Source organism: Vipera berus (genome assembly GCF_964194415.1).
Source record: "Vipera berus genome assembly, chromosome: 1".
Classification (NCBI taxonomy): Eukaryota; Metazoa; Chordata; class Lepidosauria; order Squamata; family Viperidae; genus Vipera; species Vipera berus.
The window spans coordinates 286,126,370-286,142,529 of record NC_138202.1 but is presented as its reverse complement, the minus strand read 5'-3'; the positions used below and the strand labels follow the sequence as shown (position 1 = coordinate 286,142,529).

At 38.0% G+C, this 16,160-nt stretch overlaps 1 protein-coding gene across 1 annotated transcript in view; it reads right to left on the bottom strand.

The window, feature by feature from the left end:
• Positions 1-249: 249 nt before the first annotated feature.
• Positions 250-16,160, bottom strand: part of DISC1 (DISC1 scaffold protein) — a gene marked incomplete at both ends in the record, with an annotated part of 176,299 nt that continues 160,388 nt past the window's right edge. Inside the window, 2 exons of the mRNA XM_081312602.1 lie at positions 250-405; positions 11,907-12,023. Coding sequence (XP_081168728.1) covers positions 250-405; positions 11,907-12,023 — 273 coding nt within the window. The remainder of the gene's footprint in view (positions 406-11,906; positions 12,024-16,160) is intronic.

The following is a 16,160-nucleotide window of genomic DNA, read 5'->3' as shown; positions in this document are numbered from 1 at the left end:
GGAATTACCACTTTTAGGAAAGGATGGATGGGCTGCTGTTGAAAACTGTTTGTAGAATCTGGCTGAATTGTGCAAGCACCACTATTTCTCAGGGAAGACCTCCAGTTTCTATTCCCCACCTCCCCTGCTCCATAATAGATTTGGCTGTCATTAATTTTGCAGAGATAGTGAAAATCTTTGATAAGATGGTATTCCATTCTTGCAAGGAAGCCTCGTGAATTAAACATCTTCCTTCCATCTTCCTGCTTGCTACTCCTTTAAGCTTTCCTTTCCCAGATGCCAGCTGTCGCCAAGGAAATTTGCAGCAGCATCTTCTCCTGCCTCCTTAGTTGGCTGAAGCTGCAGCAGCATGGCCTGGAGAGTTTCCTTCACCATCTGGATCTCTCTTTGTAGAGACTGTATATGCTTTATTAAGGAATAAATTGAAAGGTAATTGGCAGCTCCTTTCCCCTCTTCCACTTATTTAATAAGTTGTTGCTGTACTCTGCACAACAGATGGGCCCTGCTAGCTAATTGCAGCATCAAGTTCATCTAAATTGATTGGATTAAATATTAATATATATTTCACACTGGGTCCCCCCACCCCACCCCCTGCGCATGCACACACACACACACACACACACACACACAAACATCTGTCTTTGTGAGCTTGTAGGCAATCAACAGCCTTATGCAGTGTCTTTGCTTAAGGGGTGTAAAATGAACAGCATTCTAGGGACATGTATGTGCATATGTAAGCGCGAATGGCTGCTATAACTCCCAGAGTGCTAAACAGAGAGAATTGCAGCCACTATTCAGAGAGAATGATCTGAAATCTTCACTTCAAAGTTATATAAATGAATATAGATAACCTGTTTGTCAACGTGCTGGAACTTCAGTCTATAGATACTAATTTTAATTAACATAAGATTTGGTCTCTGAGTTCACACTTGTAGAATTCTCTTTTTTCCATCCATACGGACACTCATAGGCAAGTAACATACTGCTTCCCCTAAGATGAAAGGCAATCCCATATCTTTTTATGTAGAGACAGCAATAAAAACATTGTGAACATCTGTTTGTAAATGCATTTGCTTTAACACAAAATTGTAACATGTAACTTGGTACATTAGCATGTATCCCCAGTTAGGAGTGCTGACTGAAACTTGCAGTCTTGGAAATGAGAATTTATTTCCTCTGTAGTCTTATGTCTCCAATTGGATCAGTATGTACATAGTGACTCTCCATTAATGCTAGCCAATTTCCAATAGAACCTAGCACAAATGGAGCTTAATTAGAACCAATGCAATCAAGAGTATGATTAATCTCTATGTACAGCGAGAAATATTATACTTCAAAAAAAAGTTGCATGCTTTGGCTGGGAACCAAATGTTGAAAATTATTTTAACATGAAGATGGTTAACATATTAACATGCAAATAGCTCCTGATGGGCCTCACTACCCTTTATTTTGCTTCAGGCTTCCGATCCATTAGACAAAGCTTGCTGATTTCATCCCCATTTGGCAAATTGCTTCTTTCATGGTGCAAAATAAAGGAGGGATGGGATCACCTGGTGTTGTGCCTTCCATCTCTACTCAGCTGTCATTATGTGCATCAAAGTGTTAAAAGTGGAATAACCAAGGACCACTCCTTTTAGGACTAGCCATGCTATTTATCTACGGCACTTTTTCCAGTGGCTCTCGAAAGTTCTGTGCCTTTTGAGGTACTGTGGAAAGTTTTATATCAAAATATATTTTATTATATTTTATACTGTCTCCATCTTCCCTTAAACATTAACAAAATCCACAATGAACTGAGAATCGTGTCTCCGCTAGATAATAGACAGTCAATTTGAAACTAGGTTAATCAAGTAAAAATAGCAAACGGGAAAATTCTTTATTGAAACTTCCTTAAACCCCCAAATAAGTCACCCATACTTAATTGACACATCAAAGAAGGAGACCTGTAAACTCAAATAGAGTTAATTAAAACCTTCTCCCAGCAGAACTTCATATTCACCAAAATAAGCATCACAGAGGACACTTACCTACTCAAACTCCATGGCCCACAAAGGACCAGTTTTCCATAAAAATGCCTGATTTCTGTACCCCTTTTGTTGCTCCTTTTCAAGGCTGGATTCTGTGCTCTTTAAATAAAGCAACTCCTTTTCATGCAGCATGTTTGGTGTCCTTGCAATACCCTGGCTCAGATCGAGACCCCAGATGCCTTGCACAATACAGATAAATAAATTCATGGATAATGTAAATTCTTGCCTCTTATTCACGTCTCTCTCCTTGAGTTGGGGTTTTTTTTTTGCCTGTCTTATCCTATTTTCCAGTTAAATGTTTTGATGTTTGCTGATGTTTAACATATAAACATCAAACTATATTTTTGCTAGCTGATCTGAGTAGTACATATGCTTTCTCTGATCTGGATATATGGGTTGATTACAAGTGTGCTGGGTACAAAGTACATTGGACATTACCTACAGTATTTTCCCACAATCTCAGCTAAAAAAAATATATGTGAAGGTAAAAATATGGTCTTAAGAGGTAATTGGGAGGGGGTAAAAATTCCCAGGAAGAAGATGGGGGAATCAGAAGGGAATCATGGAAAATATATGTAAATATTTTCAATCTCAGCCCACATTCCAATTTAAAAAGCATTTTTTAACTTGTTTATATTAAGGCCTTCTCAAGATTCCATCCCCCATAATTTACATAAATTTACTGAGTTACACTATTTTTAAAAGGAATTGTAATGTTCCAAATATGCATGTGTAAAATTTCACTTTTTAATTTTAGAATTCTATATTATTGTACAAATGAAAAACAAAAATAATAAAACAGTAATAATAAACCCAAAATAATGATAAATTGAAAAAGAAAATAAAAATGAAGATCGATACAGCACATAGCAAGTTTCAGTGAGAATATTAATATATACAAAGGTCAGATTTTTAAAAATATTATTAAATCTACACCACATTGAAACACAGTGCTCCATCTTTTCATTTTCCACAGTATTGGAACACTGTAAAGATAACTCACTTTTGGAATCCATTTTATTCCCCCCCCCATCTATGTAAGACAATTACAGTGACCCAGCCAGAGAACTCTGTTGTGGACCTGATGGAGATAATAACACAATATGGGAAGGTTTCTGGATTTAAAGTAAATACACAGAAAACTAAAATTTTGGCTAGAAATATGACAGTTTCACAGAAGGCTCTCTTAGAAGGATTAACTGGATTTGAGATTGTTAAGAGGGTTAAATATCTGGGGGTGATTTTGTCGCCCTCTAATACAAAGCTATATAAAAATAATTATGAAAAACTATGGGGGAAAATTCAAAAAGAATTGGAGAGTTGGCAAAAATTGCAATTGTCTTTGTTGGGACGGATTGCAGCAGTGAAAATGAATGTCCTGCCCAAATTTTTATTTTTGTTTCAAATGATACCGATTCTTAAGAAAGATTCTAATTTGGAGGAATGGCAGCGTGGTATCAATAAATTTGTGTGGGCAGGGAAAAAACCACGAGTTAAACTTAAGATTATGCAGGATACTCGTGAGAGAGGTGGCCTTAAATTGCCTAATTTTAAATTATATTATGAAGCTGCTGCATTAGTAGGAATAAGTAATTGGATTAATTTGACGCAAGGGAGGTTATTAAATCTTGAGGGCCATGATTTGTTGTTTGGCTGGCATGCATATTTGTTGTATGATAAGAAGGTAGACAATGTGTTTAGGGTGCATATTTTAAGACAGGCATTGCTGAGAGTTTGGAAGAAGTATAGACATAAGTTGAGTTGCAAGATACCATTGTGGGCAATTCCAAAACACGCAATAGAAAATATACATGCTGGCTTCAAACATGATGTGACTACGTACAAGGAGATCCTAAGTTTGGAAAGAAATGTCTGGTGTTTGAAGTCATATAGCCTCTTGCGAGAAGAGAAGGTTGTTCAAAACTGGTTTCAATATACTCAGCTACGGGCCAGGTGGAAAGAAGACCAGAAAAATGGTTTTACAATGACTGATGAAAATTTGATAAAGCAAGTTAGAAATCAGGGACCAGCACATATCAAACGGATATATCTTGCATTGATAGAGAATGACTCAGAGACAGAGCTTGTTAAGGATTGTATGATAAAATGGGCCCAAAACATCCAGGAAGTTATCACAATGGACATGTGGGAAAAGATTTGGGTGAGGAACGTAAAATTTACTCAAGCTCAAAATCTAAGAGAGAACTTTTACAAAATGTTTTATAGATGGCATTTAGATCCTAAAAAGCTTGCAAGTATGTATCCGAATTACCAGCCTAAATGTTGGAGGTGTGGTGATGAAGATGCAACATATTTCCACATATGGTGGACATGTAAGAAGGTTAAGGCTTTTTGGATAAAAGTCTGGTGGAATATGCAGAAGATTTTTAAACAGAGGATAAAGTTTTGTCCGCAACTTTTTTTGTTGGGAATAATTGCAGACGCTACAGTTGTGGACACTAAGTTGATGTTGAACTTAATTACGGCAGCAAGACTTTTGATAGGCCAATATTGGAAGAAAGAGGAATTGCCGACCATAGAAGAGTGGACTTTAAAGGTTTCCGACCTGGCAGAGATGGCGAAGATTTCGGCCTATTTGAAAGATCATTCGCAAGAACGCTATATTATGGAATGGAGAAAATGGATTGAGTTTATCCAGAACAAGTATAGGGTTAAGAAGTTTTATGTAGCATTCGAATAAGTCTTCTTTCGTTTTTTTTTTCGTTTTTTTTCTAGTTTTTTATATATAGTTAATATTGTTAAGGTGTGTCTTATCCTATATAAGCTAGAGAGTAATGGATTTTAGATTTTATAGTGGTTAGTATATGGTTGTTTATGATTGCCTTTTTATATATATATACCTTGTATTTAGCTCTGGGAAGTCGGGGGGGAGGGGGGGATGGAGGGAGGGGAGGAGGGAGGGAGGTTGGGGGGAGGTAGGGGGGGAGCAGGGAGGGGGAAGGGGGGTTTTTTAAAGGAAAACTGTATTTTAAAACTTTTCAATAAAAAAAAAGACAATTCTCTTGGCCGATATCTGGGTTAAGTAAAGCCATTTTACTTCATAAAAAGTCAACATCCACATTTTTAAAAATTTAGTTCAACATTGTGCAAATTTTCACCCAGTGTTTAGAGATTTTCATTTTTCATTGCTGAAGAAATATTGCTCAGATCCTTAAAATGAAAAAAAACCTGACACCCCCCCCCCCAATGAAACCTTCCTAATTTTACAGGGGTGGTGAAATGGGTACAGAGTTCTACAAAACATTGTCAAACACACCACACAATCTTCAAAATGATGATGCTCCATCTGTGTCAGAAATCCATCATCATCTTACATTTACACAAACTATCTGGGGATAGTTCCAGATCCTGACTTCCTTCTGCTTCAGTTCTCTGCTTCCAAGGAAACAAAGAAGTTAGTAGCAAGTAATAAGTTTCACTGATAGGTTTTGTGGACCACTGAACAAAGTCACTTCAATGAACCTCCATCCTCCCAATATAACCTTGGTAATTTTCCTCTGAACTAAAGGGACCTTAACTGATCTCCAGAGAAGCAACAAAGGTTGAATCTGATTAGTTCTTGGAAGTGAATACACCAGGAAATCTCAGGTTTGTAGGCAAGATTAAAAAGGTAAAGGTAAAGGTTCCCCCGCACATGCGTGCTAGTCGTTTCCGACTCTAGGGGCCGGTGCTCATCTCCGTTTCAAAGCCGAAGAGCCAGCGCTTGTCAGAGGACGTCTCTGTGGTCAGAAAACATCCCAGAAGGCAATCCAAAGAAATCAAAAGAGCTACATACTATGACTGTTCACCAGGCATCACCAAGAGTTGAATTTAACCTAAGAACTCTTTCATTTTTACTTCTGGACCAATTCAGAATATTGGAAAAGTAAATAAATGCTTCTGCTCCTTCTCTTTTCTCGCTAAGAGAAGGCAAATAAACAGGGGAGTATTTTACTAAGTAAATACTAACATGACCAAAGATTCAGGGAATAGCTATGGATTGAGGACAGATTCTCAGCTATACAGATTTATAACACAGTTATTCAGAGACAGCAATTTCTCTGGTGGAAAAGGTTTAAGCTGATAATAAATGCATAGTCTCAGTGCTACACAAGAGACTATGCATATGATATTCTTTTTAGCTGTTTTAGTTAAAAGAATATCATATCCAGTGGTAGGATTCAGCCAGTTTGCACCACTTCGGCAGAACCGGTAGCTAATTTTTTGTTGCCCAGGCCCAGAATGGACTTCTGGAAGTAGCATCCACACAGAGAACCGGTTGTTCACATATTTGAATCTCACCACTAATGATATCATACCAGACAAAAGAACAGGGATGGGCATTCTGATTTCCATACACACCTCCCTCCAAATATGGTTTGTAGTCTGTTTTAAAAAACAAAACAGTAGTTCTACAAAAAAAGGCATCAGTTAGTAATTCATAACCATTACAGAAAGCTACTGGAAGCTTTTTTCTGAAGCATGGTGAAAAAAGGAATCCTTTGTACATGCAGGATTAGACGAGTCAATCCTTATTTTAGTCCAACTATTACAAGCACTCAAATTGTCTGACAAAATCATAACTGCTAATTAAGACACCAAATAACTGTGAAATTGCAATATAAAATCCATTTAATTTTATTGGGAATGCTAGGGCTCTCCCTATCACTGAAATAACACCTCTCGTCAGCTCCTTAGACACCAGAAGTATACTACCTCAGCTCTTCGCTCTTCCAATTAACAATTCAGATTGTTTTCGTATGCTTTTCAACTGATTAAGAGCTCTTTTGCAGACTTGCTGAATTCTGGCAGCTTTATCAAAATATATTGATCAGGCGCAAGGATGCATGCAAGCTTACCATTATACCATCCAATACCACTTACTCGGAAGTAAGTCCCATGAAATCCAAGGGGTTTATGCCACATAAGGAAGTCTAAGGGTGTAGTTTAATTTGGTTGTTTGCTTTTTTTTCCATCTGCCAAATGTGAAACCTACTGCTTAATATTTACTTTGAGAAGCTACAATATTAAATAAAAATCCCTAGTGGGTCTGGGTAAATATTCAGTGTTAAGCATTAGTGCTGGCTTCTGGCTTCATCTATGTTGTGTTATTCAGCTCCTGCTAGCAGGCTGGTTGATTCCAGTATTCACTGCCATTAAAATGTAGATTGAAAAAACAATGACATCTGGGATTTATTCCTTCTAATAGAAATTTAAGTATTAATCAAACCCACAGTATGTTTAAATATTGGCAGAACTGCTTGCTTGACAGCACCAGGAAGTTGGATCACTTGGAAGCAATCTTTTAATCTCTCTTTTAAGAGATTCAGTCTTTTGTCTGTCTATTAAACCAATTTTGTCTTAGTCATACTCAGAACTGGGGACCTATTTTGCCATCTGCAAGAACTGATGTGTCTTAATGTATGCCTCAGGCATGAAAATAGCTAGGATTTGTGTATGTTTGCCACCAGAACTACTTTGTGCATTTTTGAAGCAATTGCCATTGCTAAGAGCTAGTTCCAACATGATGTTTGCCAGCTCCTTTGCCCACTTCACTCTCCATGCCAATTAACACTTAATGTGAACATTAGAAGCTCTGGGAGGTAGCACCCACACATCAGCTTGCAAGGCTAGGTTGCACTTTAAAATGTGACCTCCTGCTCATGAAAGTTAATCTTGCTGAATTCAGAATCCTTATATGGGGCAAAGATGTAAAATGAAACAAAACTGAATCGTTTTTCAAGCTTAACAGCACAAATGCCACACCCACACAGCTGCTATGCCATATCTCCCCCAATCCAGAGTCAACAAGAGATGAAGCCATCAAAGATCTTGCTGTCTCTAGAATACCCCCTCACCATACATTCAGAATGGGGTTGTGCTGTCTTGTATTGCTGTTTATACAACTTTAATGCACAGTGTTTGAATAGCTGAAAATGATTATGGTTGGGTGTGTAGCCAGCTAGATTTTTAGACTGGATATGGCATTTTTTTATCCAGCTATTGAGTAGTTTGCAAGGACCTGGGATAGACAGGTATGTTTAATAATATTCATCACAAGATGTAAGCTATCCCAGGTAATTGCTACTTTTTGCAATTGATTGATGGTGATTTTTGTCAATGCTGATAGTGTTCAAATGGTGCTCCAGATGTTTTGGGATTGCACCCACTATTGCTATTGTTTTCTTTTGCCATAGTTATTCTACTTCTGTTTGCAAGTCTTTGTATATTGTGATTTTCTCCTCTATTCTACTGTCTCCAGGTACTACCATGTCTACTATCCAGACTTTTTTGGGGTCTTTATTATCAACAATTGTTAAGTCTGGAATGGCAGCTGCTTGTCTGTTTATTATTATCTGTTCATAACAATGTGAAATCACATTCCCAGTTCTTTAACTGGTGTTGGCTTTCATACGCATTAAGCCAGTGGTGGGATTCAAATATGTGAACAACCGGTTCTCTGTGTGGATGCCGCTTCAGACATCCATTCTGGGCCTGGGCAACAAAAAATTAACTACTAGTTCTGCCAAAGTGGTGCGAACTGGCTGAATCTCACCACTGCATTAAGCTCTTCTCAAGAACCTAAGACGGCATAATGCATTGGTGTAGTATTTGCAGATATAGTATAAACAGTGTGGACTTTTGCATTGACAGATAAAAATGTCAATGTGCAGATTTTCTATGTGCCAAACAAGATTTTTTGGTATGGCACCCAGTGTGCTGGGACTACTATAACTGGCTTTTATGTCATAATCCTTCAATTTTGATATTGGGATCTTAATACTATATGAACTTCTCACTTTTTTTCTTCTATTCTGCTATCCCCTGGTATTGTGTGCATGTTTCTTCAGTGTGCAACCATCCCTGAATAGCAAATGTCACCATGAGACTTGGAATCATGGAAAAGTAGTGTTCACAGTGCATAAAAAAGTGCCACAAGAGTATCAGTTCTGTGTGCAGGTTCAGCTGAACAAGATGGTAGTGGCCATCAGGAACAACATTACACAAGTGGCTGATTCCTATCCATCTTTCTACGAATTCAGCTAAGTGCATTTTCTTTCTTAGAGGTCATTAATAGTAGAAACATAAACTGCATATAGTATTCTGGATAATCTAATTTGAGCTATTTTTACATGTTTTGATTACTGTAAATCTAATATCAAAATTAGTAATTTCCTTACTAGCAATGTATAGCTTCTTCAAAAATAATATGACTATATTTGTGCCAAATATTAATAATCCATACAACTTTATAACAGTTAACAGATATTTACTGTTCACAGTACTCTACTGTAACATTTAACAGAAGGTATTATCAAAATGTAGCTTGGAAATAACAAGACTGTAGAATTGATATTAACAAGAATTTATCTATTCTTCATTTTTCATATTTAGCATGCCATTCAACTAGCACAAAAGCGGTTCAGATGAACTTTTGTGGCCTCTATAAAAAACAGAATATTTTAATCTGACCTAGTTTAGATCAAGCCAGTGAAAAGATTTCATGCAGTTTCAAGAGCTCTAGATAAATGGTTTTCTGATAGACTCTGAGGAATTGACTGCTCAGGAATACATCTGATCCATTTGGTAATTTAGAATCATATTAGATGGCTGATAGAAAAAACTTGGAAACTATTATCTGAGTGCAAAGCAATAAGTGCAAAAATTTCAGTGCAGACATATTTACACAAAAGCAAAGACAACCTTTGGAAAGCCTCTTGTTACAACCAAACTCAAACAAGCCTTTTGCTTGTTCTTATGAAAATGTCTGCTGAGTCACCCCACTCCTTAACACAGAGATCACCAACCTTTGTTGGTTGGTGGACCAGAGAAAAAGGGAGAGGGAAGCATTTTACATGCATATGTGGCCGTGTGTGTGCATAGGGCCGCAAGCACACACATGCTGCAAAGAGGATGGTGTTAGCACCCGTGTGATACTCGCTAGCCCTGCCCCGTTCTTGCATGGCACAGCACTTTGTTTCTGCACTCCATGGTGCCGCAGCAGCCCATTTTTGCACCTCACGGTGCAGCGGTGCCCCGTTTCCATGCCCTGAGGTATGACAGTGTCCCATTTTCATGCCTCAAGGGGAGCAGAAGCCTGTTTTTGTGCCCTGTGGTGCAGCATCCTGTTTTTGGGACCTGTGGCCATGGCGGTAGTGCAAGTGAGGGGGTCCCGTGGCCTGGTGGCCAGCAGGTCATGGTCTACTACTGGGGACCCTGCCTTAACAGATACAATGGAGAAGCTGGTCACTGAGGTACATGGGCCTAGTTAAAAATGGCAGTATAGTAACTAAGACTTTAGGCTGGGAATACTCCGGTTAAAGTCTATAGGCTTTGCTCAACCTTCCTGAGTGGATTATTTTTGTAGAGCTGAACATGAAAGGAGACCCCTATGTAACTCTTGGAGGAAAGGTGGGAGCTAAATCTAATTACTAATAATTGTTTATGATGGCGGAGGTAAAGAAAAGAATGAGGGAAGTAAAGGCCCTGAAGCCAGAGACAGTGAGCACAGTGAATATAGAAGCAGAAGCAGGGGGAAAGTTAGATGCCCAAGTTGCTGAGACAAGTGAAAATGGGTCTGTTACTGGATGAAGAGAGCAAGGTAACAAGTAAATTACAAGAGACAGCCATAAGATTTGTTAAAAATGGATAGAATAAAAAAAAAATATTTTTGAAGGAAGTTCATGAACGGAACTAGCACTCACTAACAAAGGTTAAGAAGATAAAAAGCATTATCCTTATCTTATGTAGATTGTATACCGGATCATACATACAGAGAAGTTTGGAATACAAGTGCCTCATTCTACATAGTATATTGTGCTATGTAGCATCTTGCCATTTCTTTCTTTCCCAATGACAATTTATGTAGTTTTTAGGCGCCAAGGCTGCACTCTTGATACATTAGTTAATTGACTGAAACATCATCAAGTTAGGCTTGACTCCAGCTGAATTCATGGATAAATACTGTCCCACCTCAAGTTGTCTCTAGTAACAGCCTCTGGTTCTTCCAATGAGACCCGTGGAAAAAGTCAGAGTTGGCTGTTTGCCTGTTCCCATTGTAAAACCCTGGTGGGGTAGCATATTAAAAGCAGAAGGGATTGATTAGTATAAATAAATACATAAATATTAAATAGATATTTTATGATTTTTTTGTCTTTGAAAAAGTTATAAGAAGTATGGAAATTAGGGTAGCAGAGGAAAGTGATCACATGATGGATGAGAATCTTTCAGTAGAACTAAACCAAAGTCTCTTTTTTCTCAAATGACCAATACTTCAGATAAAGAACCTTTATGAGATGAGCACAAATAATTATGTGATTTACTGGGACTCTATGCTTAGCATGAACTAATCTGCTTCCCTTTAAAAATATTTTTTTAGATGCATGCTCATGAAACAAGGCTTTCTTTTCCAGTCTCCTAGCTGATGCTGCAACTAGGAATTCATTAATTTTATTTTATAGCAGGGGTCCCCAACCCTGGTCCATGGACCGGCACCAGTCTGCTGCATGCCAGAAACTGGGCTGCACAAACAAGCAAAGCCCCATCCACGGGATGCAGGCAGCATGCGAAACCACGTCCCCCCCAGTCCACAGAAAAATCTCTCTCCACAGAACCGGTCCCTGGTGTCCAAAAGTCTGGCAGCTGCTGCTTTATAGCACTCAAAAATGTACTAAGAGATCTCTTAAAAAGTTCTTTCTCATCAATCCGATTCAGTGGTTCTTAAACTGTCATTATTTGGCTAGTTTACATTTTTAGGAACCAAATACAACAATAGTTAACTTAAACAAGATTCACACAAGGCAAGTTTCAATGCATGAGTTGAATGCAACCCATTCTGTTGGAGTACTCAGTACAGCACGTAAAAAAAAGGATATGAACAAGGTCATCATCGTCATAGCTACAGACTGCTAGCTGAAGTTGGTCTTCCAAAAATATCAGCTTCTTACTTATTCTTTCACATTTTTCTGTAAAGTCTGTAGAAAGCATATCAAATTCCTGAAAGTAGATAAAAAAATATGAAAAAGGAAATGGTTGTCATACGTTCTGTTATTACCATAATTGGTGTTTGATAATATTTCTCTGCTCAAAAGCAAATGGAACATTACAGCAGCATGTCTACCCTAAAATACATATCTGAAATGAGGGTATCTAGGAACCTTATGTTAAGGAGGCTATTTCAAAGAGATAATCTCTCTCTCTCTCTCTCTCTCTCTCTCTCTCTCTCTCTCTCTCTCTCTCTCTCTCTCTCTCTCTCTCTCTCTCTCTCTCTTTCTCTCTCTCTCCACATGCATACTTTCAGCTGATTATGTAAGTCTCTTTGCTGTGCATTGGTTTCATATATAATTGGATCAATGGATTTCTTCCACACTTATCAAGCTGTAATTTATGCAACAGGAGATTAAACCTTAGTTCTTATTAAGGTGGTAAAGTTCTTTCTAGACTATACAGTTTGGTAATTTAGAAAGTGGTGCTTGATATCCAACTAATGCTGCAAGAAATGTCGCTGCAAATTCAATTCCATGGTTGCCACACTAAATTATTATGATAGCTCTGCTCACTGGAACTGTTGAGAGTCTAAGCAATTCTTCCATGTGCCTATGGAAACATAATGTAATTTGTGATTTTGGGAACTATGTCAAAGTATCAATTTTACACCAAACAATCTGAGATTCTGCTTTTTCACATTTAATTATTTTCTGAATTATTAATACAAAACAAGTAGGCTGTCTATAATAGTTTATAGTCTAATTATTATGGTCCATTGCACAGATATTCAGACTGGTTTGGGCATGTTTATATACTGTACCTATCAAGCATTATGCACTCTCTTTCTTCCTGATTGATTTGTATTGCTCCCCAAAATGATAAAGTATTTTTCACTGTTCTTTTAACTGGTCTTCCATTTTAAACATAATTGGCAGGAAGGAAGGAAGGAAGGAAGGAAGGAAGGAAGGAAGGAAGGAAGGAAGGAAGGAAGGAAGGAAGGAAGGAAGGAAGGAAGGAAGGAAAGAAATAATCTGATTTTGCAGGAGGCACCAATGTTTAGAAAGCAAACTTTTGACATTCAGAATCCCTAAAATGGTCCCTATAAAACTTTACAATAATTGTATTTGATTTAATGTTATCCCATAAAATTCTATTAGAGCACGGGTGTTAAACCTGATCACATCACGTGATGTATCATGACGCATCACAATGTTTTTTGCCTTTGCGGAGCTGGGGTGGGTGGGGCCTGCACATGACACATCCAGCCCACGAGCCACCAATTGGACACCCCTGTATTAGAAGATAGGTTTACATTGGGTGTCAATGTAGCATAAGCTTTTAAAAGCATGGACAATCAGACTGAAGAAGAGGAGGAGAATTTCCATTATCATAAATGTTGAATGAAAAGACAACAATGAACAATTCATCAAACTGTTAAGTTGTTCTTCAGCATTTATAAGGATTTCGCATATTGAGGGGAGGGGGAAAATACCTGAACAATTTACAAAATTGGGAGCTTTAAGAAAATACCTTGATGACTAGCAAGCTCTATCAACACAGTAAGTGTTGCTCATTTACAGATTTACAAGGCAACCACTCATGAAATCATTTATTTTCTTGAAAACACACATTGCCAAATGGATTGCTAATGATCAAGAAGCATGTACATCTGAAAATCAATGCTGAATAAAGCTATATATTTAGGAATATGATCTATTCACAACTATTACTTGAGCTAAATACTGGAAGTTGGTAGGAAAAGGTTTCAGCTAAAGCTCATAAATGCACACTTACCAGTGAAAGTAATGAAAATGAGAAACTCCCATCTAATTTCCTCTCTGAGGATTTCACCCAAGTAGAGCCATGATAATTCAAAGTGGGCAATATTTTATTTAAGTATAGAAACTAAGCTGCAATTCCAGTGTTGATTTATCGAGTGCTTTAGCTGAATCTAAGCAAACAGCACCACTATATATGGATATAGGTCAGACTCCCATTGCAATCCCAGTAGAGACAGCCAACACTGATTTGAAAATATTAGTTGCTATAAACAAAATTAGACATTGTGAAAGTTGTGACCTTTTGAAAGTCTGCTATCTTCATATCTTCTCTCTATCTACCAAGTCCAAACCATAATACTTGAGCATATGGTTTAAATCTCAGATTATACAAGCAAATATAAACTATATGCAAATCTCTGCTATCTATGCAGTTTTATGGATGATTTGAGCAACTGGGTGTGTCTTCACCATGAATATATCTACTTTGATCTTTCTTGCTTGCATATTTGCTAAATCAGGTAGAGTTTCTCTCATATGTCATCCAAACCAAAGATAGTGACTCATTGCTCATTTACAAACTAAGATTTTAAATCATGGCTTTTTCTCACTCATGAACTCCGGCTTCTTTTGGAGTTACGAATCAGGATCTCTGAATAAAACTGCATCCCATTTAAATCTTTCCTGTTATTATTTTATTTATTTTAAAAATGGTGCTAGCAACAAAGGTACAGAGTGGAAACAAACAAGCTACATGTATAAATGCTTAATTTATATAATCATCTTGTATTCTTGATCAAGCATTTTTGTGCAAATTCACCCATTATAGCTCCACTAAGAACTGACAGGAATATAAAATATGGTTTATATACATTCCTTGGAAGAAAAATATGATATACAAGCAAATAAAAATTAAAAATAAAAATGTGTATACTGAAACTGTTATTTCAAATTTAATTAGAAACAAAAAGTAGGCATATTAGGAGAAATAATAATGAATATAGATACATGCACACATACATACCTATCTGTTTTTTTAAAGAAATGCAATTAAAAATATAATGTATAATTAATTATGACCTTGGCCTAGAACAGGGGTAGGCAACCTTGGCTCTTTTATGACTCATGGACTTCAACTCTCAGAGTTGAAATCCACGAGTCATAAAAGAGCCAAGGTTGCCTACCTCTGGCCTAGAATGTGTGACTCATTAGGTTTGGGAGGGGGAATGTTATCCCAGTTTCCTGAATATTATTTCTTCCCGTCTGCTTTCTCTTTCTCTCTCTCTCTCTCTCCCTCCCCCCACCCCATAATAGTCATTTTGTGTATAAATAGAAGTCCCAAGTCCAGATCAAGAGTGGAAATCCTACTCTTGGTACCACCCACACCATCCTCTGCAAATTAAAATTAACCAAATGCAACCTATTTAATGGAATGTGGAGATTTTTTTATTGTGGAAGTACTTTTGCTGTCAGAATTTCATATTTTTAATAACTGGAGCTAATCTCCTTTTTAAATCAGAAACATTATTTTATTTATTTCCAAAGTTTGACTGATTTAACCAAAGAAATTAATAGACCAGAGCTGATACAAAATAGAGCATAGCTCACTTCCGGTGGCTGCGCGGCGCCGGAGACAGCCTTCCCGGGCTGCCCGCGGCTCAGCTGAGTAATTTTCACCCGAAACAGCGTCGATCAGCTGTTCGGGTGAATTTGAAGCCCCCTCCTCGGGAGAAGAGGAGGGGGTGAGGCCCCAGGTAGGGGTTGAGTTCTCCGGGGCCGCCTGAGCTTGTAGCTTGGGCGGCTGAAGGATCGAACTCCCCTGTAGCCTGGGTCGCTCCCAGCTGGCCAGCGTCTCTGCTCCGGATTTCTTGGAGCAGAGCCAGGCGTTTGCGACCACCCCTGCCTGAAGGAAGGACTATGGAATAAAAGGAGCAGGCAAAGCGGTACAAGAGGAAAGGATGAAGAGGATTATTATATTTTACTCTCGAGCTTGATGGACTTTTTTAAACTTAAAGTGAAAGTGTGTCACAAGTGGAAGTAAAAGATGGCAGCTAAACCTCCCTCAAAAACTCTTCGGAGTGCTGGAACTTCTCCGACGCAACAATCATCATTGCAGGCGTTGCATCCTCCTGATGTATTGACACCGAAGGATCTACAAGATGCTCTTGAAAAACATGCCCAGGTAATTCTGGAATCAATGGGTGATAAATTTGCACGGATGGAGGAGAAATTGGAGAAATTGGAGGAGAGAATGGAAGAGAGGATGGAACAGAAGTTCAGTGTGATGAAGGCAGACATTTTGTCTTCAGTGTATAAAGTGGCTGAATGTGTGGAAGACCTGGATGAAAAAGTGGAAGATTTGACTCAA